This window comes from Temnothorax longispinosus, chromosome 12, assembly GCF_030848805.1.
Source record: "Temnothorax longispinosus isolate EJ_2023e chromosome 12, Tlon_JGU_v1, whole genome shotgun sequence".
Classification (NCBI taxonomy): Eukaryota; Metazoa; Arthropoda; class Insecta; order Hymenoptera; family Formicidae; genus Temnothorax; species Temnothorax longispinosus.
This window is the reverse complement of record NC_092369.1, coordinates 10,354,365-10,379,725: the sequence shown is the minus strand read 5'-3', so window position 1 is coordinate 10,379,725 and position 25,361 is coordinate 10,354,365. Positions and strand designations below refer to the sequence as shown.

General features: G+C 39.5%; 1 protein-coding gene and 1 long non-coding RNA gene across 2 annotated transcripts in view; one reads left to right on the top strand and one right to left on the bottom strand.

Annotated features, from left to right (window-relative positions):
• The window catches only part of LOC139823003 (uncharacterized), a 146,210-nt gene that overhangs the window by 34,986 nt on the left and 85,863 nt on the right, over window positions 1-25,361 (bottom strand). The window lies entirely within an intron of this gene.
• Window positions 23,998-25,361, top strand: part of LOC139823001 (uncharacterized) — a 32,583-nt gene continuing 31,219 nt past the window's right edge. The window contains exon 1 of the mRNA XM_071795264.1: window positions 23,998-24,809. Coding sequence (XP_071651365.1) covers window positions 24,803-24,809 — 7 coding nt within the window. The 5' untranslated portion in view covers window positions 23,998-24,802. The remainder of the gene's footprint in view (window positions 24,810-25,361) is intronic.

Below are 25,361 nucleotides of genomic sequence, written 5' to 3'. Positions count from 1 at the left end.
AAAGAATTTAATTTCTTTGCTGTTATTGATAAATAGTTTGTTCGTCGAATATATTTTTATATTTAATTATATTTAGAATATTTAATCGAATTTATCACATATCGTAAGTATCTCCATTTTATTTTTAAAAGTTTCAAACATTTAGATATTCAAGCACTTTTAAAAAAATTTTTTAGAGTTTCGAGATATTTGGAAATTCTTTGAACTCTTCGGAGAATTCTCGGTAAATAATACGTAAACACTTCGAATCTTTGTACGATTAAATTGTTCGAAAACTTTCAAGAGAAGGATTTAAATGCCCATCACTATAGAGTATATGACAATGTGCAGTCACGTTTTAATACTCGAGAGGTGAAAATGTTACCTACGATTACAATGTTTTATTTTCGAGTGCGCAACGTGGATTAACGGGCGTGTGGTCCATCGTCGTATCTTGTGGCCGCCTCAGCTTTTACGGTCCTCCACCGAGATTTAAAGGAGCGTGTTTGCCCTGCGCGCAACCATCAGGAAAGAGACCCCGAAGAACAGCTGATTTGATCCGGGTAAGGGGAGGGAGGAGGAGTTAATGGCCCTCGTTTCCCGCATTCCTCCATTAATAAAAGCGCCGTCCGTTATTATCGTTCTTGACCGCCAAATGGCTTCCCGTAGAGATTTATTACCGCGACGCTTGTTTAGAGTCGTTGTAATTCTTTTTTTTTCGTTGCTTCTCGCAGCGCGACACGATCGACCGAAATAAAAATGTTCGTGCTGGCCGGCCTGAAAGGGCGACAACCACTTTTTGTCACTCATTGACGAAGAACATGTCCGTGTCGGGGGTCGAAAAGTTTTGCGACTTCATTCATCGGTGAAATGCAAGGGAAGGGTCTTCTACGTGCTCATTCATATCCTATAGTACCTTAAGGTACCATAAACGGAAGCATGAGCCGTTTTCTTTTACCCTCTTCATTCAACCCCGAGGCAACGGGTTACTTCTCGCCCTTTCAATTATCCCTCTTCGGAGAACACCGGTCTGTAATTTCACTCGCCGCCGTCATCGTGAACTATCCCTTTTATTAGCTTCTTAATTGCGTTAGTGGAAAACAAGCTCATTTAATAGAAAAATAGAAAACCGCAGGTTAACTCTTAAACTGTCTTGACGACGTTGTTCATCGCGCGTGTTATAACAAGCTCATTATTGACGAATTATGCTCACAAAGATATACTTGAAATTAATTAATTCAAAGTAATTTCTTAGCACAACTTAAATGCAACATGTCAAAACACTTGTCGTTAGATATCTTACTCTTATTCATCAAATGTTTATTAAAAAGCCTCTTTTAAAACTAGTTTCTAAAACGAAGATGACGCATCTGAAATCATCGTCTCTAAACTGTGGAGAAATTGAAAGATAGATCAATTGAGTATCAGCATTTTCTTCAATAAATAGTGAATCGTTTAAAGAAGATAAATGTGTGAGAGAGAACGAATAAGCAGCGAATACGATAAACGGACGAAGTTAAACGACACTCATACATATGCGCTATGGTAATAAAACCAGCGGCCACATCGGGTTGCTAGGTGTGATTCCGATTTTCAAACGCAAATTAATAACCCGCATAGAGCAAATGACAGAAAGCTGAAAGCTGCATGATGCAAGCAGCTTGTAAATCACGTTTTAACTTTATCGGCAAGCGGGCGGGAGTGATAGCGGCGGCAAGGGGAAGCGAATGACGATATACGTCGCATAAGGCTTTAATTAAGAGCCGGTCTAACGAGAGAATAAATTACTTTACTCGCGGAACGGCGTGGTTTATGGCTAAATGAAATTTACAACGGTGGTTAGCTCGACGCCATTGATAAACGTTGCCATTTGATCGATGCGTTTTTAATATTAAACCTTTTATCGCTGTAGTTATATTAAATTATGACGTCAAGTTCCTCGCTTGCTTACAACGTTGCTTTCGTCGGAAATTCTCGAGTTTTTAATTATTGCTCAAACCTGTTACTTAAACTCAGAAAAATGCAGTTGGTTTTCAATCAAACATCTACTCTATGTTCTAAAATTAATAACTGAGAAATGTCACACACGAAAGAAAAAATTCAAGAATTGAAGCAACTGTATAGTATATCATAAACATTGTATTTTTGCTTCTTTTGGAAGGTAAATTTGGTAAGCACGCGTTTTTCAAACGTATGCATCGAGTCCATCTTACTCGAATTTACTTACTTCGATAGCGAAAGCCTTCCATGTCATCAACTGTACCACCTGTAACCTTGTCGAGAACATGAAACTGTGATGCCTTTCAGAGTCAAGCTTTGCGTCTACAATGTAGACGCATGTTTTCTCATTCGTGGCCCCGTGCGTACGTACAATAGATCACAATCTGCTGGCAACCCTAACGGAAAAGGAAAACCCCTTATTAGGGGCAAACTCAAGCCGAAGAGCGTCTTATTAACGGAACCCTCTATCGGAACGGCATGGATGGAGTGTCCGCTCGTGCTTGGAAAAGAAGCTCAATGGTCAGGTGCAACCACGAAGCACGTGCAGCTGGCAGCATTACGCTTCTCTTTCGCTCCCTCCTTATGCTTTCCCTTTATTCTTTAAGATGATCTTATTGATCGAGCTTTTTTTTATTTTTTATCTTGAAGGAAAATTCGGGGATTTCGATATCTCGCCAGTGAGCAGTCAATGTGACTTGTAAATAAAATTAATTATATAGTATATACGACACATAGATATATAAATAATTGATTAATCAATCAACTATGTATTTATAGTCCGAGTTATGTCCAGTTATGTCCAACATTTCAAGAACACGAATCACGCAAGATTCGACTAAATTACAAAATTGAAACAATTTTGGCTGAAAATGAATATCTTTCTTAACTTATATAAATTCTTGTCGTCTTAATTGCTCTCATTTCTATAAAAACTCAACTGTACTTTTCTGCTTTTAAGTAATAATTTTAGGCGATAATTTGCCGAAGACCATTGTATTTCAATGAATAACGTATTATGCGATCGCGTGCAAATCCAATACCGACGTCGGCATTCGAACATCGATACGGATCTCAACGAGAAACAACCGTATTTCTTTTACTTCCCTTCTCACGGCGAGTAACGTTTCCCAAAGGGCGAATCCGAGACCTAATTTCGCTTCTGGCGAGCACGACGACGGTGCAGCGGCACCGGTACCGGGCGATCAGCCGAAGGGACGCGGCTTTAATCGCCGGTGAAATCACTTAAGTAGACGTCTGTGAAACGCGGTTCCGCGTTTTTGGCCCGGCATAATGGCGCGGAATGGCAAATGATACCCGGTGTGGTCCTCGGGAGTGCGCTCCCTCTCCGACGGCGTCCGTCGGTCCCGTCGCGCCACCGGTGCTGGGAACACCGTCATAACACTTCGATGTGGCCGGCGCGGCACGCCGGCCAATTTCCATATAATTTCAACCTGTGTGTTTGCGTACTCGCACGTTCGAGACCGGAGACCGGACGCATGTGCGTGTGTGTGTGTATAATACATGTATACGCAATCGCGAAAGCCGGCCAGATATAATAATTTCGCTGCTTACATACGTCGGATGCCACCCGAACACCGCGAAACGTGGGCAAGCGGAACGAACGACGAAAACTGATAAAGAACTTGAAGATATATCACTGAGGACCTGGGTATTAATTTCGATTAAATAAATTCCGTTTCTTTATTTACGCTTTATTTAAGTGAGATTATAGTGTGGGAAAAGGCAAACAAAACAAAATGTTATGCCAGGCTTATTTAATAAAAAGCAGATAATTGTGTTTATCGTCGCACGCTGATGTGTAAAAAATTATATTAATTTATGTAACATATAAAAATACGGAAAATGTTATTTTTACGCAATTTTAGGTGTAAGCACCTTTCTCTCGGATCCGCAACCGCTCAAGCATATGGAAACGAGGTGACGTTGTTATGGAGATGTCTCCATTTAATTTTGCGCAGATGTCAAGTTAAAAGCGGCGACGCAAACGCGATTTGCATCGCAAAACCGTTCTCCTGATCGCTGTCCTTTCACTCCTCTCGCTGATTTACGTCCAAATAAAGCGAACGTATCGTCGTCATGCCAGGCGATATTACAACGACTGATTATTACGCTGTATGTAAAAAATGCCGTGTAGCAGGTGTTGCAGAAAAGTGATAAACGACGCGATCTTATATACACGTAAATGTTATTACTACCGTGCGCCTTCGTGCCAATCGGAAATAAATCAATTATTCCGATAATTAAGGCCACGGAGTGTCGCAGTCGTTTCGGGCTCAAAAAGTTTTGTTAAATTTACGTTACTGAGAAGAATATTCTATTCAAGAGAAAAGGCCTATATTTCAAAACAGAATTAAAATACTTGGCAATTATATAATGTCACTTTCTTATCTTAGGGTTGCACTAAGAAAGTGTTTTTGGATCGAACATTCGAACGCAAGAACTTTTATTTAAAGCTAGAACTTATAGAGTTTAATATTTTATTATTAATATTATTTTAATTTATTAGTAAATATTATTGAAATTTTTCGATCCAGTTTAAAATCAGTTGTTAATGGGCCTATAAAATATGATATAACAGATAAGTCGTAAACGCGAGTCAAAGCAAGTACTAGTCAAGATCATTACCTGACATTGAAGAAGACCGTTAATTTGCAAAGGAATAACTTTCATCGTGTGACAGCGCCAATAGTCAAAGCCTTGGAAAATCGCTCTAAAAATACGAAACACTTGTAAAGAGACTATAAACTAATTATCTTCGGATTACGTAACACTCAGGATGCAGACTGTTCGCATATGCTATCTATTTTTTCGCATCGTAGATATATCGTCCTCTCATGTACCTATATATTTCAAGTGCAGAATAATCAATGGCAAATATGCTTCACACCCATGCATTGTCAGGTTCAGTTCTGTTGTCAAACGAAATGAACGGCTTCCGGTAACTGGTCATAGACGTGGAGTTACTATCTGTGACTGACAACTCTATAGCTTCCACAACCATTATTAACTATAACTTAACTCAAACATTATCACGTGACATTTTTATATCAGAATTTTCAACTCAAAATTTGATTTTTAGATCAATTAATCTTTAGAATATTATAGTATTATGTATTGGGGGTATTATGAGAGATATTTTATATATGTATAATTATAATTATTAATAAATATTTGTGCACAGAAAATCGTCAGGGTAAACATCGAGATTAGCAAAAATCATAAACTATTTCTCGCATCTTTATCTTTACTTCCAACAGTGTCACTAATTGTGAGACTTCCTCGAGACAGACGTTCGGAGATGATCCGATCTTACTGACTGAAATATTGCATTTGAAACGTAACGTATTTCCCTTAACACACGTGTTCATTAACCACTTTAAGATCGCCGAGAAACGATAGTATCCAATTAAGGTATGTACAAACATTTTTTTGTGGAAAATACGAGTTGCACTCGACATCGCGAAAGTCACGCTGATAAAAAAACTGGTCCTCAACATTGTATAAGCATTGTCATACATGGCGAACATCAGTTTAAAGCGGTCTTTACGATCCATCAATTTGCGCAATGTGCAGCAAGCATAATTCTATTGCAGAAAATAATAATCAAAAATTGATTTAAAAAATTTCACTCTTCTTGACCATCGTCTTAGAATTTTATGTAACATAATTTAATTCTTGGAATATTTGAATTTTGAGCTATTTATTGTAAGCTCGCTTGACTCCAGTATTCTTCCTCCTCCTTCTTCTTCCGCTTTCTCTGCGGTGAGTTCTGTTGTCTGATGGCTGACGAAGTGTACAGTTTGAAGCGTATAATCAATAAAACGAAGCTTATTCCAAAGACAAAATATCGAGTTCTGGTTTTTCTATAACTCTTTCCAACCAAACAGAATTGTCAACAGTAATTAATTCATATTAAAAATTCCGCCACAAGTCACAACGCAGATATATCGCAGATTTCTCAGTTATTTTGTAATAGGTATTTCTCTCAAATAAATATTCAATTTAATGCTAAATTACTAGGATAATTAGTGTCAGAAATGAAAAAGTCAATCCCTATCAAATTCTCCTTAAGATCAAGTCGCCTTGAAAATGGTTAAAGAATACGTGGCTGAAAGACTATCCGGTAAATCTGGAACGTATATACATGTACATGTAAACGTATTGCTCGCCGCGTGCATACATACGTACCTACATGGTATATTACTCGTACGCATCGTGTGGAAGCTGCAGAATGACTGCCACCCACGGTGCGGCGGATTGGCGAAAGAGAGAGCGAGAAGAAAAAAGAGATAGAGAGAAAGCATAATCGAATCGTTAATATCGTTTCTTGAGTGGCAGAGTCAGACCTCTGTATTTATACCGACATATATATGTCTTCTCAATTTTCTTCTTCCCAACCAACGAAATGCATATCTTTATTTCTTTCTGCTCCCTTTAGAGCGCGTATGTTTGTTTTTATCTTATTTCGTAGTTAACCTGTCAGAATCTTAAAAAAAGAAATTTTATTTTAAAAAAAGTTATATTTATTCTTCTTTTATGATCACTTTTTGTGACCTTTTTTCCCTTAAATATTAATATATTAAGAATAATATTAAAAAATATATAATACGTAATTTGTTATTTTAAAGATGTGAACGTCTCGGTGTGTCTGGAGGGAAAGTTGATTAAAATACTAGATTTTACGTATACATTTTGAATACACATCAATATCACAATTGTAAATATAATAATAAAACTTATCATTTATGTATAATCTTTATTATTATTATCTTTATTATTTACCTAAGAAAAATAGAATATAAAAAAAGGAAAGCCGTTCTAAAAAAATGATATTTTTTAGATTATATATAAAAATATACATATATGTCATATATATATAATTAAAAAATAAAATGTATATACTAAATTAATATATAAAAATCATAATAATATAATTATTTAAATTTGGCATAATTTTGGGATCTCTTGGGCACATGCTACAAAATCGCAGCGGACATCACGCACGTCCGAATCAGAGTACGACATATGGCGATGTTAATTAAAAAAGTTAAATCGAATGCAGCCAAATGAAATGAGGTTCCATGTCGGCCATTCCGTTTCCTCATTTGTACCTTTTTCGTCGGTCCGGGCAGGTTATACGATTATCCCAATTCCCTGGTCGAGAATGCCATGGCTCATCAGCTTCTTTCAATTAGGGCATTAAAAACCATCGGGCGCACACCGCGTCGATGTACCGCATACGTGTGTGCGCGGTTAACTGATTAACCGCTCCAGATCAACGAAGCGGATCGCGCGAATGTACAGTGTGTCACTCCGACAATCACAAATGACATTTGTAAAAAGTAACAGTAGAAAAGAAAATTTATAAGAAATGTGTGCGTGTATAATTTAAAAAATGGAAAATTACGGCTGCAATAGTAAATTATGACACAATTAGAAATTATTATACATTTTTCTTCAATTTTCTCACAATTCTAATTATTTACAACAGCAATAAAGTGCTAAATAACTTCTGTAAAAATTGACGTAGATAGCATCAAACGAAATACTGCAGGGTTTCTCGGAGCTCTCGACCTTAATCTCAGCTATACGAAGTTTACGACGCAATTTTAAATTGATCTGTCAAAGCTTGTCGGTAAGGCAATGCACCGAGTGGACTTGTAATTAACGCAAGTTAAAGTCCAGCTACATTTAAATGCAGCGCGAAACGGAATCTCGTAACGAATTCTCTCTGCCGCGCTGTATACACCGGCTGTATCGGTTCGAATCGACTGATCCGACCGTTATGTCGACACGCACGGGCATCGCGCTATATAAGTAGAAACGCACACGACGACGCGAAACATCCATGTGCTTTCGGGGTTCGCCGGTTTCTCTGCTTGCCAGATGACACCGGGGTAACCACTCTCCGGATCCACCACGGTTTCCCGAGCGCGTCCAAACACACACGCCGCACACGGGCTCGCGCGTATACACGAAGGGCGGTCCGAAAAAAAGGGGGCACCTTATGCGCACCCCCTTGCCGAGCGTCGTGTGCCAGTCGCGTGCCTCTGATGGGCATTCCAGGATTCCTTCCGGGATTTTCTCGATTACTCTCTAGCCGTTATTATCTAGCAGACGATGAAATCCATGCACGCGCGTGCCCTTCGTTTTTAATTACCTTGCATAAATGAGATATTTTTTAAATGAAATTTATCTCTTTCTTTTTAACTCAGTAATTATTCTGTTATATGAGTTCACTGAAATAAAAGTAATAACGCATTTGAAATGAAACAATTCACACAGATCTTCAAAACTAATAATATTACAAAAGAGACCAATTAGATTATTTATTAATTAGAAGATACGCCACAGTTCTTCAGATTTCCTTAGATCTGGCATTAAAACATTAATCTATGTCGTATATGTCGACGCCAATCACTACCACGTGTGCGACGCCGTGCCGTTGAAATAATAAATTATAACGAGGTGGAGACACGTGGAGCGAGAGCGAAGATCGTGCAAAAAGCGAAGGTGGACATTAATTACCCGTTACGCTCGACGGGTGGACACCGCGACCAATTTTCTCCTCTAGATCTGCGGTAGCACGCGCTCGTAAATTCGGGGCCAAGACGGCCTGAATATTCCTTCTAGTGTGTCATTTCTTTATTAAACGCTACAATTACGCTTCTTCATGTATCGACAGCACGAGAGAGAGCGAGGACAGTCCTTTCTCACTCCTGTCCGACCGCCGGATTAAATTAATCCACGTCGGACGAATCATTTTTCTTACCGTCGCGCACCGGCATATGTGTGGTTATTGTGGGCCAACGACTTGGAATCTGGGCTATCCCGCGAAAAACGAGCGAAACTTTGCGCGATTTCGAGAGGAGGCGATTAAGATTATTTTGGGGCAACCAAAAAATTAACAGGAGACTGTAAATTCATTTATAAAGACGTGTTAATATAGTGCCGCTACTTAAAGAAATAAATTAATCGCGAATCACTCGTAAAAGAGATATTAGCTCGTCCAGCGAGACTTTACAAAGAATTAAACCCTAATTGAGATTTCTAAGTAAATGAGACAACATATCGACATTTTATCTATCTTTTCTTAATAATTTTGTAATAATTAAACTCTACAGTATGTGAGATAATTAAGAGAGAATTACATTTTAATATATAGTTATAGTTACATGTGTCCATAATTTCGATCTTGAAATTATCAGTTTCACTGTTAATAACAGTGAAAACCATTACATTGCGCCAATCAATTTTAAATGCGCGATACGCGCGCTTGATTTAACGAACGTTAACGAATGTATATGTAGATGTAGGGTGTAGATGCCGCGGTGCCATGCAGGTGTAAATGTTAAGAGTAGACACACGGTTTACGACTAGGTACAAATCATCCGATGTGTATACACATTATATTGTTCCTCGAGGCTGGCGTTTCTAGTGGCAATAAAGCCACATGGGTCATGAGTGGATAAATGTAAAGATAATATCGTATTTTAGAGAGACCGGCCATAAAGTGATGACACGTGTACGAAGAAACGCTCCGCCAAGTAGGTAAAAGTGATGCCGGGATCGCGATAATTATTCCTTTATAGCCCTCGCGTGGGTCTCACACTATTCAGGCTAACAATTATTAAGGTTAATGCTGATGTGTTAAAAACTCGTCACTTTGATACCATCAAGTTTTACCCGTTGCTCAACAACGTCGCGCGCTATGCGATTATGCGCGCTAATGATTTGAATTCCATTTATACATAGTGCTTCAAGTTCGTTTTCAGCTTACATCTTCGCCTTTAAATTTTCTCGATATAAACTAAACTCTCCTTCTCGTTGATATTAGATGGAAGCAAACGGACATCTCTTTCAATCGAATAGTGGTGTATTTTTTGAGCGATAAAGAATGTGACGTTATGTAAGTTAAACTTGGACGAGTGACTCCTCGACCTAACAGAACGACCTGCCCTTTGTCTAAAGTTTTCGGGCGATATAGGGGTGCAGCAGCGTTTCACGGTTGGTCTCCTTCATGAATCGTGATGCTTCATTTAATCACCCTGCAGGGGATGAACGGCCACCATACACGCGCTCGCTGGCCTCCACCTATGGCAGTGCCTGAACCAGATGTTCCCATCCACGATGCGCCGACTTTTAACCGGCTCTCGTCGTGGTGTAAGTGGTTTAACTGGACAGACTTTAGGTCCGTTTGAATCCGGTGGTTGTCGTCGCGATTGCATGACATATGCCGCAGACACACGTTTCTCAATTTATATAGCACCGAAAAATACATTATACATCCAAAAAATAATTTCTCTACCGTTTTTACGTAGATAATTCTTAAAAGCATTGTTAACGCTCAAGAGTGACTATAAAAGTTTTATTTTCAGAACAAAAATGCATTATAATGTTCAAAATAATGTTTTAAAAATTAAAAGAAATTTCACATAGAACATCTTGATGTATTCGAACAATTAAAGTAACTTATACAAATGTAACCGCAATATATTGATATCTACATATAGCAAAGGTAAAGTGCTAATTCCAAATGTAACTCGAAAACAAAGTATCGGTACTCCATTGTACAAGTCTAATTGTAAGTGAAGTGTTTTGTTGTAGTATATCGTTGAAGCTTCCGGGCTACCGGTGAGACATTAACCCGCCTTCACACGTACGCGGCTCTTTCTCGTTTTATTTAATCGCCATTCTCCGCAAAGCGTGTGCGGGCGTATACGACCGTTGGCTTGCAGCTGCTCCTTCGCTTCGCACACGCACGCGAGTGCGTGTACGCGTCGTCGTCGCGCGTGACGTCAAAGCGATATATACCTCCCTATATAGAGGCTCATCAAAAATCGGTTTTTTACCTCAGTTAGCTGTTGCGTTAAGTCCTTCATTTTTGTATTCCCGAATAACAATTTACTACGCAAAGTTTACAAAACATAGTTGCGTAAAATTTCTTCAAGCATGTGTTTTTTTATCACACATACATATTAAATATAATTAATATGCATGACAAAGTAGTTTTTAGATAATTATTATTAACTCAGATTAGAACAATTCTTTAATGCCCAAAGAAAACAGATTTGTTTGCATGCACAAGTAGTAGTTACTGCTGTATATTAAATTTGATTAGAAATTGTAATCATCAACTAATTCAGCTCATTTTTATTATATTAACAGATAGGAAAATATGTATAGTTTCCAGACTCGTCCGTCTAGAAATTGAACGAGCGTTAACGTACCATATTATATCAATCCATTAATCGCGTCAAAAAACGGATTGAATGTCTCTCTTGAAAATTCTGCACGCGGCAGGTACCTTCATACGTAAGTGGTATGGAGAACATGTATCGTGGTATAATGTCACGCGTTTCTCACGAATCCGCTTATTGAATAATGCATGTCGCACTGCAAAGCGAGGATTTTCATACGACAATGACACTCCTGTATCGAATCCGACAAGCGTTCGTTAGAACTTGCAGCGCACTTTCACGTTTGGTCAGTTTTTGTGTCCATTTATAACGCGACTTATTGTTTGCTCTTTCCGGGTTTTAAATTTTTATCTCAAGCATTGCTTTTTCAAATGCTTTATTTATCATCTCTTTGCAAATGACAATCACAATTATACTATACATAAAAAATCAATGTCCAATTTATTAATGATCTTTAATGAGAGAAGATAATTCCAAATTTTCTATCGCAAATAAAATAAGACACATGATAAGTGAAATACAAAATAAAACAATATACGACTTAAAAAAGTAAATAGAATCAAATAATTCAAGATGATCATTATCTTCTATAATATTTGTCACGCATAGATTAGATTTAAAGATATATTAATTTATAATACGTATGTATTATGTAAATGTGCACGTGATTCTCTTCTACACATGGTTATATAAAAGCACCGTGGTAAAAGCACAAGCAATTTTTTTCTTTTGAAATAACTCTAAACCAATCTTTATAGACAAATCGCATTCGATCCCAAATTCGAGTAATAAATTCAAATCGGCGAGAAATACTTCACCAGGGATAGGCCGCGCGTGAAGGCACGTGCCAATATGTGAAGATCCCGTGCGAAGTAATAAGAGAAGAAACGTGAATGGAGAAAACAAAGAGTATGTTGAACGAGACAGAAAGAAGCGAAGCAGAAACCAAGAAAAAACTAAAATAATTCGAAAACTATAACGGGTATAACAAAAGTGAGTTGGATTACTACAAGAGAAGATAAAATTTAGACAATCTATAATTCCTATCATAAAATTAAAATAATTTTACATAATGCAAAAACATTTAAAGGATCAGAATATATATATACCATATAATATGCGGCATATAAAATAAACAGAATTCTATTCTGAAATTTGCTGCAAATAATAGATCGTCCAAAGTGAGCTTAAGTTTGCAACCTGAAAAAAGATATCGCAGCAAATAAAGAGAGAACAGAAGATGCGAAATAGGAGCAAATGAGAGCAGAGTGTATTTAAACTTGAAAGAAAGAAAGAAATTGTGTGAGAGTCAAAGAGAAAAAAAAAGAGAGAAGCAGTTAAGAAACAAAGTGCGGGAGTAAGAAATCGAGGGAGGGAGCGAGATGCGAAGTAAGCGAGAGGCGCGTGCTCTCCGTGAGAAACGTGGCGCGTGCCGGCGTGTGCCCGAGTCACGTGCTCACCAAACATTGGCGTAATCATCCTTTAATCCGATACGCAGGTAAGATTGTTTACCAAAACGATTGTTAAGTTATAACAAGCCCTTTTGGTTGCAATAAACAATGGAAATCATTACGTAATGTTATTTCTTTTAGGGGAGGGGGAAACAATTTACTTCTTTATATCTATAATAAAATTATCCCAAATACTTTCACAAATGTTCTTTCGCAACATTGTAATATCCTTTGTAGTGTAATCTTTTTTAAATGTAAACTCATCTATAACTACAAATGAACTTGTCGTGTGTATTAGAAATATCTATCATAAGGAAGGTTGCAAATATCATAAACAATTTTCAAAAAAAGTGCGTTAGATAGACGGCTTTGAAGAGATAATAAAATTTCTTGAACAAAATTATTCGTCAACAATTCTTGATCCTTGATGATTTATATTGACGTGTTGTTGTCTAGAAAATATTAACCGTACGCCAATGACGGATCTGCTTACCTTTTTTGCCCAGGGGAAGGGAAGTCGGTTGTGTTCGCGCGCGAACGTGTGTCGGGTGCTCGTTCCGGTTGGTGCATCCTTAGGTGCATCCTTCGTGCACGCGTCTCTGACCGATTTTAGGAACAGCCCGAATCATCCATTTTTCCAGTGGATTTAAGAGGCGATCGATCAAATCGGATCCTACACGCATTCACATACGAACTCGGTAATTAATAAATAAAAAGCTTCTTTCATTAATTATCGCATTCTATTTATATATAGAGTTGATCAAACAAACGTTTCAGGAAAATTTTATTTTTAAATAAACTTTCCTCTTCGAAAGATTTCATCTAAATTATTGACTGTATATATACATTCTCTAACAGGATAGAAGAGATTAATCGAGGATTTACATACGTACATACACGTGCAATAAATGTAGAGATTAATAATTTATTAATTAACATGAATATATAGAGATATACCAAAACAGAGCAAAAGAAATTTAAATAATGCCACACATATTTAACTTGCATAATTTACACACATATGGAAATCACGTATGCTACTACTTTCCTTTTGTTCAATAAAAGAAATTGCCTCATTAAGAAATACATAAGTGCCACAATATGAAGTTAAGCAGACGTTAGATTGATATTAATTTTGAGAAACGTGCTTTCCGACAGTATTGCGCGTTGCGCAATTCTTCAAACGTAACGAAACCGCTTACTTAATCTTGGCGGCGAATGATGAGCGCAGGTGGCCAGCCCCCGCTGGCTTCGCATGCACGAATAAAAGATTACAAATTCAAATGAGAGAGGGAGGCATTTTGCGCAACGAATCCTACGATTGGCTTATTTCCCCGTGAAACGTTACGTGCGAATTCGAGACACAGAATGCGCAATGCGCCGAAGTTGTTATTTCATAGCGCTATTCGATCTGTGTTTATAAATGAGATCGCTAATCTTTTATCGGGCAATTGGAAATGCTGTAACATTTTACATACCGACTTATGATTGACAGATTTTATAATGTAGCGCGCGAGCGCGCTGTATCTTAATTGACATGTCTTGTCATTCAAGCATTTTTAATTTCGCCGAAACGTGCAGTACGTACCGTGCACCTTTAATTAAGCTAATTTGCGTGCAAATTTCTGTGCAGTAACTATCGATTTCTCGACGTTGAACCGATCTAATATTCGTGATTCAAAAGATAACACGCGACTTTCGTATCTCAAAGTAATCGGCGTCCAATCAAACGCGTAAGTTCCTATAATTTAGAAGGAAGAGAGAGAGAGAGAGAGAGAGAGAGAGAGAGAGAGAGAGAGAGAGAGAGAGAGATAAAGTATGATGCTGCCAAAAATCATCGCGAATGAAGAGGAGGGAGAGTGAAACCTGCTCTTCGTGCGCCCGTATCTTTCGCATCGTATGCGAAGCAGCTTTGTCAGGAGAAGCTTGTCAGAAGAACACATGAAATCCGCAACCGCTCGCAAGCTTGCGCGCGTACACGGGTAGACACGCGACAAGCGGTGCGACGAGTCCGGCCTGAATCGGGCGGGTCCTGGAAGCTAACGGGAACCCCAACCCGACGAGAAGAGACGGCATGCACCGGACTGCAGCGTGTTATCCATTACCTTCTCGACACGTCGGTATTCTGCCTTCCCCTATCCCCCCCCCCGCCGTCCCTCCCGTAACTCCAGCATCCCTGTTTCGCGCGTCCTCGTAATTACTCGTATCTGGTTAATTGCTGCCTTATCCCATCCTCGCGCTGCCACCCTCCCCCCTGCCCTCCCGCCGCTCTTCCTTTAAATCTCCTACTGGTCGTATGCGCGACGATTTAACATACACCTGCTATGAAAATGTCGTCCCTTCGCGTTTATGGTAAACATGTAACGCCGAGATAAAGCAGGAATGTAATTTGTACGGTGCGACTTCGAGACTCTTCGCATGACAAAGATAAGAATTGAAGTTTTTTCGATAGCGGCATCTCTTCTCGTACGGCTGAACGGGAAACCGGTCATTACCGACGGTTATATTATCTGGTTCGAGAATTAACGGTTGTTACGCCGTAAGACGTAATGATAAATTTATTCGTGATTTTAGCGCTGCAATTATACCACTCGGCAATCTGAAGATTGTGCGTACTTTCGATGCTTCTTTAATCGTTATCGCATTTTTAAGGATATCCAAATTACAAAGTTGCATAAATATGTATCGTGTATAAACCAATTTAGCGTGCGTCGTGGAATATACCAGAAATGTACGATGAATAAAAAAAATAAGCACCTTCTGCCTCGTTTGGAATAATTTTATACAGAAAACAGGAAGATTTTGTTGCAAAATATTTTTATCATCCGTACACTTTTCTTAATTAGTAATTCTTACTTTCATTTTTGCTACTGTTTATATTATTATTTTATTATTGATGAAAAAAAAACAAATTAAAAAACAAGAAAAAACAAATTAATCGAGAATTATTAGAGACAAGTCATATTTACGTTGTAAGAGCTTTTCTGTTTGCTAGTTCTATGATCGGTTTGGATTTTCCCATGGATTTATTACAATTGCATAATACATCGCTCGTCGTATTAGAATATTCAAAAACGAAAGGCATATTGGGCATTGTCCTCGAAGGGACGGGAATTCGTCGAATTGCAATTACGCGCGATATAATCCATCAGATTAAATTAATTGAGAAATTGAAACTGGACGTTACGAACACACGCGCGCCCCGCGTGCGATCGATAATTATGCCGCACTTGTTAATTATTCCCCTCACTATATACTGCTTGACGTTTTTCCCTCCCCGCGCTACCGCCCGTCAAGCTTGTTATTCCGTTCCCGCTTTGCACCTGCAACGGTAGTTTTCGGTCCCAGAAGCGATTCGGCGGATCGCGGCGAGAGATTAAGGGCTACAACCCGAGACAAATCTCGATCTCGCGCGCCGGGCCGCGAAGTTTTATTACGGGATGCCGTTGCGTTAACGAGCGGCAATTATCATTGGAATCGCTGCTCGCTCCGTACGTTGTACTGCTTCCCGTGCGCCCGGCCCGAATGTTGCGGCTTTCGATGGAAATTAATAAATCTCCGCTAATAAGCTGATTAACTTGCCTCCATACCTGAGATATATATGTGTATATGTGTATGTATGTACAACTCGATTTCTCTGCTAACGGGACGATTATATGTTCTCAAAAAATCTCAGTGTTAATCAATATGAAAAAGGACAACATATCTGTAGCATGATCCTGAGAGATTAAACATTGAATCGCATTATGTATCTCAAATATATTTGTAACATGAATTAAATCTAATAATACAAAATATTGGGAAGTATATTTAACCCTAGCTAGTCACATTTATTTTCGAGTCTTAATTCGTCACACTCGTCCATGAGACCGCTCGACTTTGTCGCATTATCATTTTCATTCTAATTAATATTTTTAAGCTTGTGACGTAGGAATTGGAAATACAGAGTCTGAATAAGATGTTTATGATAATAACAGGTCAGGAAAATTATTTGAGTTTAAATTGAACTTATTACAAAGAAACTAGAAAATTATATTATATGCGAAAGCTAGAAAACGGAAAAAGCTAGGGTTAGCTCTGCAATAATCTGCAGTTTGATATAAAAAAGGTAGATAGTGAATTTTGACCGAATAACCCAATTCAGGCAACGTTTCACTTGACTTGTTCCAGAGAACGAAACCGCAGAGACGCATAAAATCGACCGCGACGTGCGAGATGAACAATCGCGAGTGTGTGATCTCTCCCCCGTCCGAGATACATCTCATCTCGAGAGAGTGGAGAGGAGGCGCTCCCCTTGAGATTTCCGGTCACACACGGCTCTGGGAAACGAGGGCGTCCGGAATTGGCACGATGGGCGTAGCACGAATCGTTCTGGGCCGCCCGGGCAATGGCAGAAATTGCGAAACTTCCCGTTTGAGTTGCGAAAGCGGCGTGGATTCGCAACGGAACTCACGCTGGAACGTGGATGCGTCGCCGTTGCCGTTGCAGCGGAGAAGATATCACGCATCACGCATCAAGCCGCAAATACTGGCACTTACGCGCAACAAAGGACGTCCTCGTCCTCGGTTAAAAGGAACAGATCGCGCGTACACTCCGACCTAAGAAGGTCTGGTAAGTATCTCTGGAAGTATTTCGTATCTCCAGCAAGTATTATAGATGAGAGAGTTCGTTCGAGAGAATTAAAAGCGAGAATAGATTATCACAGAGCAACATATTGAAAGACAGTTAATGCAAATATCTGTTAGGATAGTTGGTCTTGTAGCAGAAACCATCTCATCTACAGAAAAAAATTAAAAATCACTATTAATTATTTATAAATGTATTTTAATATATTTGATGAATAAGCAATTTTATATGTCGGTTTACTCCTTTCGCTGCATTTCAGGTTTTTATGAAAAATAATTAATTCTCATCGTCGAAAGCATGTAACAAAAATAACTTTGCTTAACGCTCATTTATTACATAATAATCTGACAATATCGAAATGAGATTAAATTCAATCGCAGCGCACTCATTTGCCACGATAATCCTCACTTTTTCAATTCACTGTACTCGCAACGGGATCGCGTGCAATTTTGCCCTCTTTCGTCTCGATTTTGGTCGAGGTTTGGTCCGAAGAGAGAGATTTCGCGCATCCTCGTCGACCGATATGGCGGGAAAGTCTGCGGCGTGAACCTTCTTCATTCATGCTTCCGCGTCGTACAAAGAACGGCCGCGCCACAGTGACACCGGTTAACGTGACGCAGACGTGTTATTTTTATTTTTCCTTTTTTTCGAGAGGAAGAGAGAATGTTGCAACGATTGTGTCTTCTTAAAGGCGAGTGGGCGTCTCCCAAAATTTCCCGCGGCCCGACTTGACATCACTTTCCCGTCACTTCGCCGATACTTTCCATATCGAGGAAACGCCTTCTTCCTTCCGTACGTCGTTTCGAACGGTAGTTGTCACTTTGCGGATATGAATGGCGAGCGATTGCACATTGTACGAAGTGTGAATGTCGCGATAACGGGATGACCGTGCGAAGAAAACTTTCGCGAACGACCGTTATCCGTCTGCCTAATGTCAGCATGCGTGATGATATTCGCTATTTCAACGTGTCTCCTCTTCTCTCGACTCATACAACAAAATATCAACGTTTCATTGTCTGGCATAAAACTGGCAATGTACCAATTAACCAGTTGTAATTAAATTTTAAATAGCTTCGCTTTATTTTATAACAAATTTTTACGTGCTAACTGGAGATATTCTTTTCCTCTTTCCCGCGTTCATATTGCTATTGGAATTCGTGCAAGCTTCGTGCAATCTTGCGTGCAAAAATTCTTTTGTAAGATTATTTTTTTATAATTTTGCCTTTTCATTTTAATCGCCTCATGGCTAAATTAACATTGCCCTTTTTCAAAACTATACCCGCATATCCCCAATATTCATACCTCCCATATGTGTAAATATTAGAAAGTCTGAAAACGGCAAACCTCTTCTGCCGCAGGTGATATAAAACAATTGCGATTCCAGCTGCAATTACAATAATGTTACTCTGCGGTTGCGCTTATCCCTCGAAACGTGACGGTTAACGCAGCGTACTTGGTACAATATTAACTCCTACGAATTTATTGTTATTACTTCCAATTCCCGGGATCGTGAATTGTGCACGCCAAATTAAGTCGTATCTGGACACAGTCGACAAAGGACGCGATGTTAATTGCGGATTGTAATTAGCGCACCGAAGCGAGAAAGTCATTCAATGTCCTTGCGTATGCGATATCGAAAGCAATCGCGATTTTCTATAAGCGTGTCCTTAAAGACACTCACTTACAATTGCGTCCTTAACTATGTTGTAATTGTTATAACGTCGACTACATTAATAATAAACCACACATGTTTTTTTTTATTCGCTAGTAATGAAGAAACTTATTTCACGCGCGTTTCTCGAATGACTGTTATTAATGTTAAAATAACTTCCGCAACAAAGTGTATGACAAAATTGTTTGGTTAGCACCTTCATTAATTTATGGTATTTCACATTTTAGCTAATTTACTGCAAATTGCGATAGAGGATCGGGTTGCTCCAATGTTTACCTTAATCAACAAAATTTTTACATTTATTAGTAGAGGTAGATTGAATGTAAATGGATCTTGAGAGTTACAACTTAATAAAGATGTGAAAGCCAATCGAATATACATACAACAGTCAACCAATAAACCGACACTTGACGAAAAGACTGCATACATTAAAAATTCAAAGAAAAAAATTATTTTCTAATAATACTCAAACTTATATATAGATAATGCTTCAAATATAATATTCTAAAACTCTTTTTTTATCAATAATATATACATTAAATATTATTTTTTCAAGCTGTATCTATTATAATTATATATAATTATAACAATATATATATATAATTTTGACTATTATAAAAAAAAAGTTTCAATTTAAGGCTTTTAAGGAAAAATGCGCTTTACAGGGTTTTTTCACTTATGTGATAAGTATCACTTTAGCACCATTTGCGGTCTAATTGCAAGTTTCTGTTCTCGCATATCATTTTCTATCCGTAATTGTGCGCCGTTTCGTTACAAATTGCACCATATCGCAACTGGCGACTGGTATTTTATCAATTGTACTACGCGATATTTTTACCTTTCCGTAACAGCTCGGAGTTGTTCCAACAAAGCATGGAACGTATGCTAAAAAGATTGCAACACTTGTTTTGTATTTCTAATTGTCCGATCGTCTAATCTAATTCTTTCAATACGTCAATATATATATAGCATATTTCATAGATACAATAAATTTATGAATGTAATCTACACAGAAGTGAGCATCTACACTACAGCAAGTAAAATATACGTGCATACGTAGATTATAATTTTTGCAGAATATCTATAATTGAAAAATTAATTACTCATTTACTGAGTATTGTATCGATATTATATTATATTATTATGATATAATAAATATCTTTTTATTATATCTTTATTAAAAGGTTACATAATTTGTCGCGGCCAAAAATGGCTATCTTTAAACATTTTTTCGCATTGTCAGTAAATAATATAGTAATCAATGCAGGATTTTATTTTATTTGATATATTTTTTAATCATGCATTGGAGTATATACAACTTGCTATAAACGTTAAATTTTTTTTTATAAAACTTAATTAATTTTTAATATACGTACACTTAAATATATAACGAATAAAATAAGAAAATACATTGATTACTGTGTTATTTACTGAAAAAAAATTCCTGAAGATAGGCCATTTCTTGCACGCAAGACAAAGGTATGTAACCCCTTAAGTTGTTCATTTACCCATTGGCATTGTAATGCAAATCTCTCGTGATGTCTTTATGATTTACTGTTTCTGTTAATCACCATATTGGTACAAATCGAAAATTACTTGTCGAACTATCGATAATTACTTGTCGGCTACTCTTGAGAAACCCACAATGCATCCTTTGCGGGAAACCCGAGTTCTTGGTCTGTGGATGAATACAGAATGAATACATTCTCGGTCACGCTCGTATCCGTAACCTCGATGCAATCGTCGTCATGCAGGCCTCATAGTGCAGGCAGGTGACTGAGAGGAGCGGAGAAACGAAGTGAAGAAAAATGAAGAGGGAAGAGCGACGTGGTGGCGAGTGGCGAGGCAGAGGTGAAGGAAGTCGCAGCGCGCTCGCATTGTTCGCACAGCTGTTTACCCAGTTTTCCAGCAGCAGCAGCGTGCAGCGGCGCATTGCGATGCTAATTTCGTCTGCATTGTGCGACGATATACGCGCATACATTCATCGCGCGCCGCGGTGGGTCGGGAGACGCGGGGGGTGGGGGAGAGGAGAAGCAAAGAAGAAAAAGAAGAATGCCTCGATCGTGATCTATGCGGCGATTCACGTCACCGTGAGCGAGCTAGCCTCGCGTTTCTGTCACGAGAACACGATCGCAATGAATAATTCAATTGATTCGAATCGAAACGTCGAATTGAATATTAGCCACTTTTCAAGATTAACAGCGGTTCCACCAAGATTTGTACGCTCCCTTTACGAAAATTTTTAAAACAACCATTTTTTTTAGATAGCTGGTGATTTTGCTTCGAAGGCTTCGATATTCGAACTTTCGAAGCTTCGATACTTCAACTTCCGAAGCTTTGAAGAATCAAAATATACAATTATTTTATTTAATATAATAGCAATAATACCGCAATAAATATACATTTATAAAATTATATGACACAATCCGAACAAAATTTCTAATGTTGCAGTTATGTCGCTTATGTCGCAAATATTTTTTTCGAAGCTTTAAACTTCGAAGCTTCGAATCTTTAAAATTGTCAAAACTAACAGCTGTTTATACTGTTGCTACAATTCCCTTGTGTTAAAAATAATACTTCTTAAAAAAGCGTTTTTATCGCAATAAATCGCCCTTGTTAAGACTGGCGCGCGATTAACACCGAGCTACTGCAATCTACTTTTGGACCTCCCCGTTTTCAATTTTATATGCACGTTGTTGCGTCACAAATTACCGAGGATTATCTATCCGGTATATAACGAGGCGGAGGTGACGATAACGGCGGCTAATGAAAGCCCTTGCGCAGTTGATGACTCGGCCGGCTGATCGTGATTAACCGCGCTCATTCGGAAACGAACTAACCGCCATGAGCTAATCACAAACGTTATCTCCGCAAGGTGTGCAACACGTTAATCGTCTCGCTCCAGACGATACGCCGGGCAAATATACTGCGCATCACGCGAAAATGTCGTTGCGAAACGCAAACGTAAGGCGCCTTGAAAGACTGAAAGCTTCAAATTCACATTAGAAAAAAAAACTGAAGATATGAAATCCTTACGGAAAATCGTCCTGTCTCTTTTAAGACATCAAGTTTTATTGAAAGCTATTTTCAAAACGATGCGAGACTTAAGATCTAATCTTGAATTTGATTTGATATTAGCAAGAAAGAAAATTTGAGCGTCGAATATCGCGATGCGTGAAACAATCGAATGAGCTGTCTAGCATTGCAAAAATAATTAGCCTACTTTTCAAAGCCATATTTTCCGTCGCGCAAGAATATGTCCAAGATATAGTGGCGTCGCAATTACAGGTCTTTTTGCTACCTCGTCACCGAGGTAGAGTAATTAAAGTACTTTGTGGGTATACGCGCGCGAGTTTCGTTCCCGATCATTACGTTTACTATTCTTACCGCTTTTTCGTTCTGCGACGTCGTCGTCTGCCTTTTCGATGACCTAGAGACTCAGCATCGCGGTTTAAACCCAAGGTCGTCGCGAAGACGGCGCCTGGCCCCTCTCAGCGCTCTCGTCTAGGATACGGCGGGTTCACGCGAGCGAGACGATACGATACCTCGCCTCTCTCCTAGGAGAGAGCAGCCAATAGAGAGCGATTCCGACAGCGGCGCCGACGCACTCGGGCTCTCTCCTACTCTCGTGAGATGGTCCGCCGAATCAAATCTAACGACGGATATCTCGTGCGCGCGCACGGCCGCTCGGGAGAGTGCCTATTGGCGTCTGCACCCGGGCGCCGAGTTAAGATGGACGTTGCGCGATGGTACCCTAGATCATGGACCACGCGTTTCTGATGCTATTAGAGAGACCATCAACGAAATCTCTGAATCCCCTGTTTTTACTACTGATCAAACTTCGATTAACTTAATCAGTGATTAACTTATCAAGTAATACCTGCACTATTTTGTTAATGTCGATAGAATTATTAATTTTTTGTTGTTTGACATATGAAGGAGAGATCACGGAAGTAAAGTGTAAGTTTAATCTGGCTGGATTTGTTTGATAAATCTATTAAGTTTATTTGCTCATTTATCGCTTAATAATGAGAATTATGAAAGTTATAAATATCTCAATAACTATTATTTCATAATAATCATTTCGAAATGGTTTAACAATCCGAATGATCTCTGTATTTCATGGGATTCTAATCGCGATTGATCAGATCATCGCGATCGGGATGCGCGATAAAGATATTGTACAAAGTTAATCTCTTATGCGGAGCTAATTGTAAGATGCTGCAGCCGAGAATCTGTCACGTGCTATCGCCGTAAGCGCCAAGCGGACACGCGAACCAAAAATTTTAATTGCAAAACAGGGCAAGTGCAACTTGAATTTAAGAACACTCAACGCCGCTCGGTCGTTTCTCATGCGCGGGGAGTCGCGGAACCGTTAATTAACCGATCAACGATCCACGGCGCGTGTCGTGCGAAACGACGGCCGGGCCGGGTCGTTTTAACCGGGGGGACAACGCGTCCGTCACGTCCACGCAGATGCGTTAATTCTAGTCGCCCTCCGCGCGGCAATTAATTCGCTATCGAGAATTTCGTCTCGAAACGGAACACTGATACGGCATCGAACACCTGCATCTCGCGATTCCTTTTCCCGCTGCGGCTACAGCGAGGTGGAAACCGCCCACCCGTTGGTGCGATACGCTTACAATAGAACGCATCTCCCGCGTACTCTCTGGCTGGATTCGGGGAGCGCGCTATTAGCGCTATTTGCTTATTCTATCCTTGTTTTATATCTGATAAGCGATAAAGATAGAACGATGCCATGCAATAGCGCTAATAGCGCGCTCCCCGAACGCAGCCTCTGTCTATAAGGGCAGTGGTGGGGGTTCGATGTCGTGAAGACCACACGTTTCTCTATCGTGCTACCAGCGATTTCCGCGGGGACAGACAAGGGGATGAAGGGGGAAGGGAAGGAGGACGCGCGCGTACTCGTCTCTCCTCGTTTCCCACCACGTCGAACGCCGGCGTACTCCGCACCACGAGCGAGCGATGGTAGGCGGGGCTTCCAGGTAGGCACACGAGACCGACGCGCAGGTGAGAGAAGAGCGAAACCTGAGCGTGGTGAGGCAGACCAGGTAAGGGGAAGCCACGGGCTGGCCGACACACGCTCGTCCTCATACGCGAGAGACCGTGCGTGCCCTCCTCGGCCACACCGCGGGGTCAGTCGGGGTCCTGCTCTGAGTCAGGACACTCCGAGAGGGAAGAGTGAGAATTTCTTCTTCTATTTCTTCTTCTTCTTCGCACGGACTGAACTGACGTTCAGACAACAAGTTACCTGTAGTACTAGTACCTACTGGCTGCTCTCGGCGACACACACCGTAGCAGTCCGCTAATTGTCAAGGAAACAGAAAACGGAGTAAGAGGAAATCAAGCGGCTGATGTCAAGGTTTTGTCAAGGGATTTAAAATATCTCGCGGTTCATGGCTCTTCGAGCCATCCAAGACTGAAGCGACTCTAAGTATTGAAGAGGAGGATTGGTTTAAACGATGATTCGCGTCCTCGTCGCGATCGACCTTGATGAATCGTGACTTCCGGAAAGAGACTTCGACCGACCGGTCGGTGAACGGTGAACGGAACCAGTTGCAAGGTCGTTCGAGAGAACACTTTTGAACTCGCGCGTTTGAACGAGCGACCAAGATCGCGTGTTTCCGCGAAAGTATCTGTGCGAGAAGGCGGCAACGTGTGCCCGGTGGTTTGACGTTTGCCAAAGAAATTCTGTGTGATTCGCGCGCGCCGAACTCTGAATCTGGCAGGCACAGTGCGCGCGGAGACCGCGGTCGGGATAGTGCGCGGCTCCATGAGCGGCATACAATTTTAGCACATCGTTCTAGCATCGCCTGCAACACCTGAACGTGATGTGTGGTGAGTACAAGATTCAGTTAATATCTTTGGATACACGTTAATATAATCTATCTACCGCGACACTAATCACCGCGACAACACGTGACACTCGACTCTTAACTATACGGTAAACTTTGCCGATCGCAACAAGTTTACACGTATATCACGCACTTGCCGAGAGTTATATGTATTTCATTCTACGCGTCAAGCTTGTACCGTTACATAGAACAACATGGGATCGATTGGTGAGAGAAATTTTCAAAATTTGTGATACAAGCTCTCAATTGTTATACACAAAAAAAAAAGAATTAAATTATAGATAATTACTGATAAAAGAATAAAACTTGCTATAAAATATCAAAATTTGATTTGTTTGTGCGTTTTATAATTTTATAGAAAATTTATGTAAGCACACATAACTTTTTAAGAAAAAGATTACATTGTGCATCAGAAACTATATAATATATTGAATCTTGAATCTATTAGTTATAGGAAACATAAGCGAACACGAGTATAATAATGAGTTGTATGGGAATGTGCCATATGCACGCTATTAATCATCGACGATCCTGT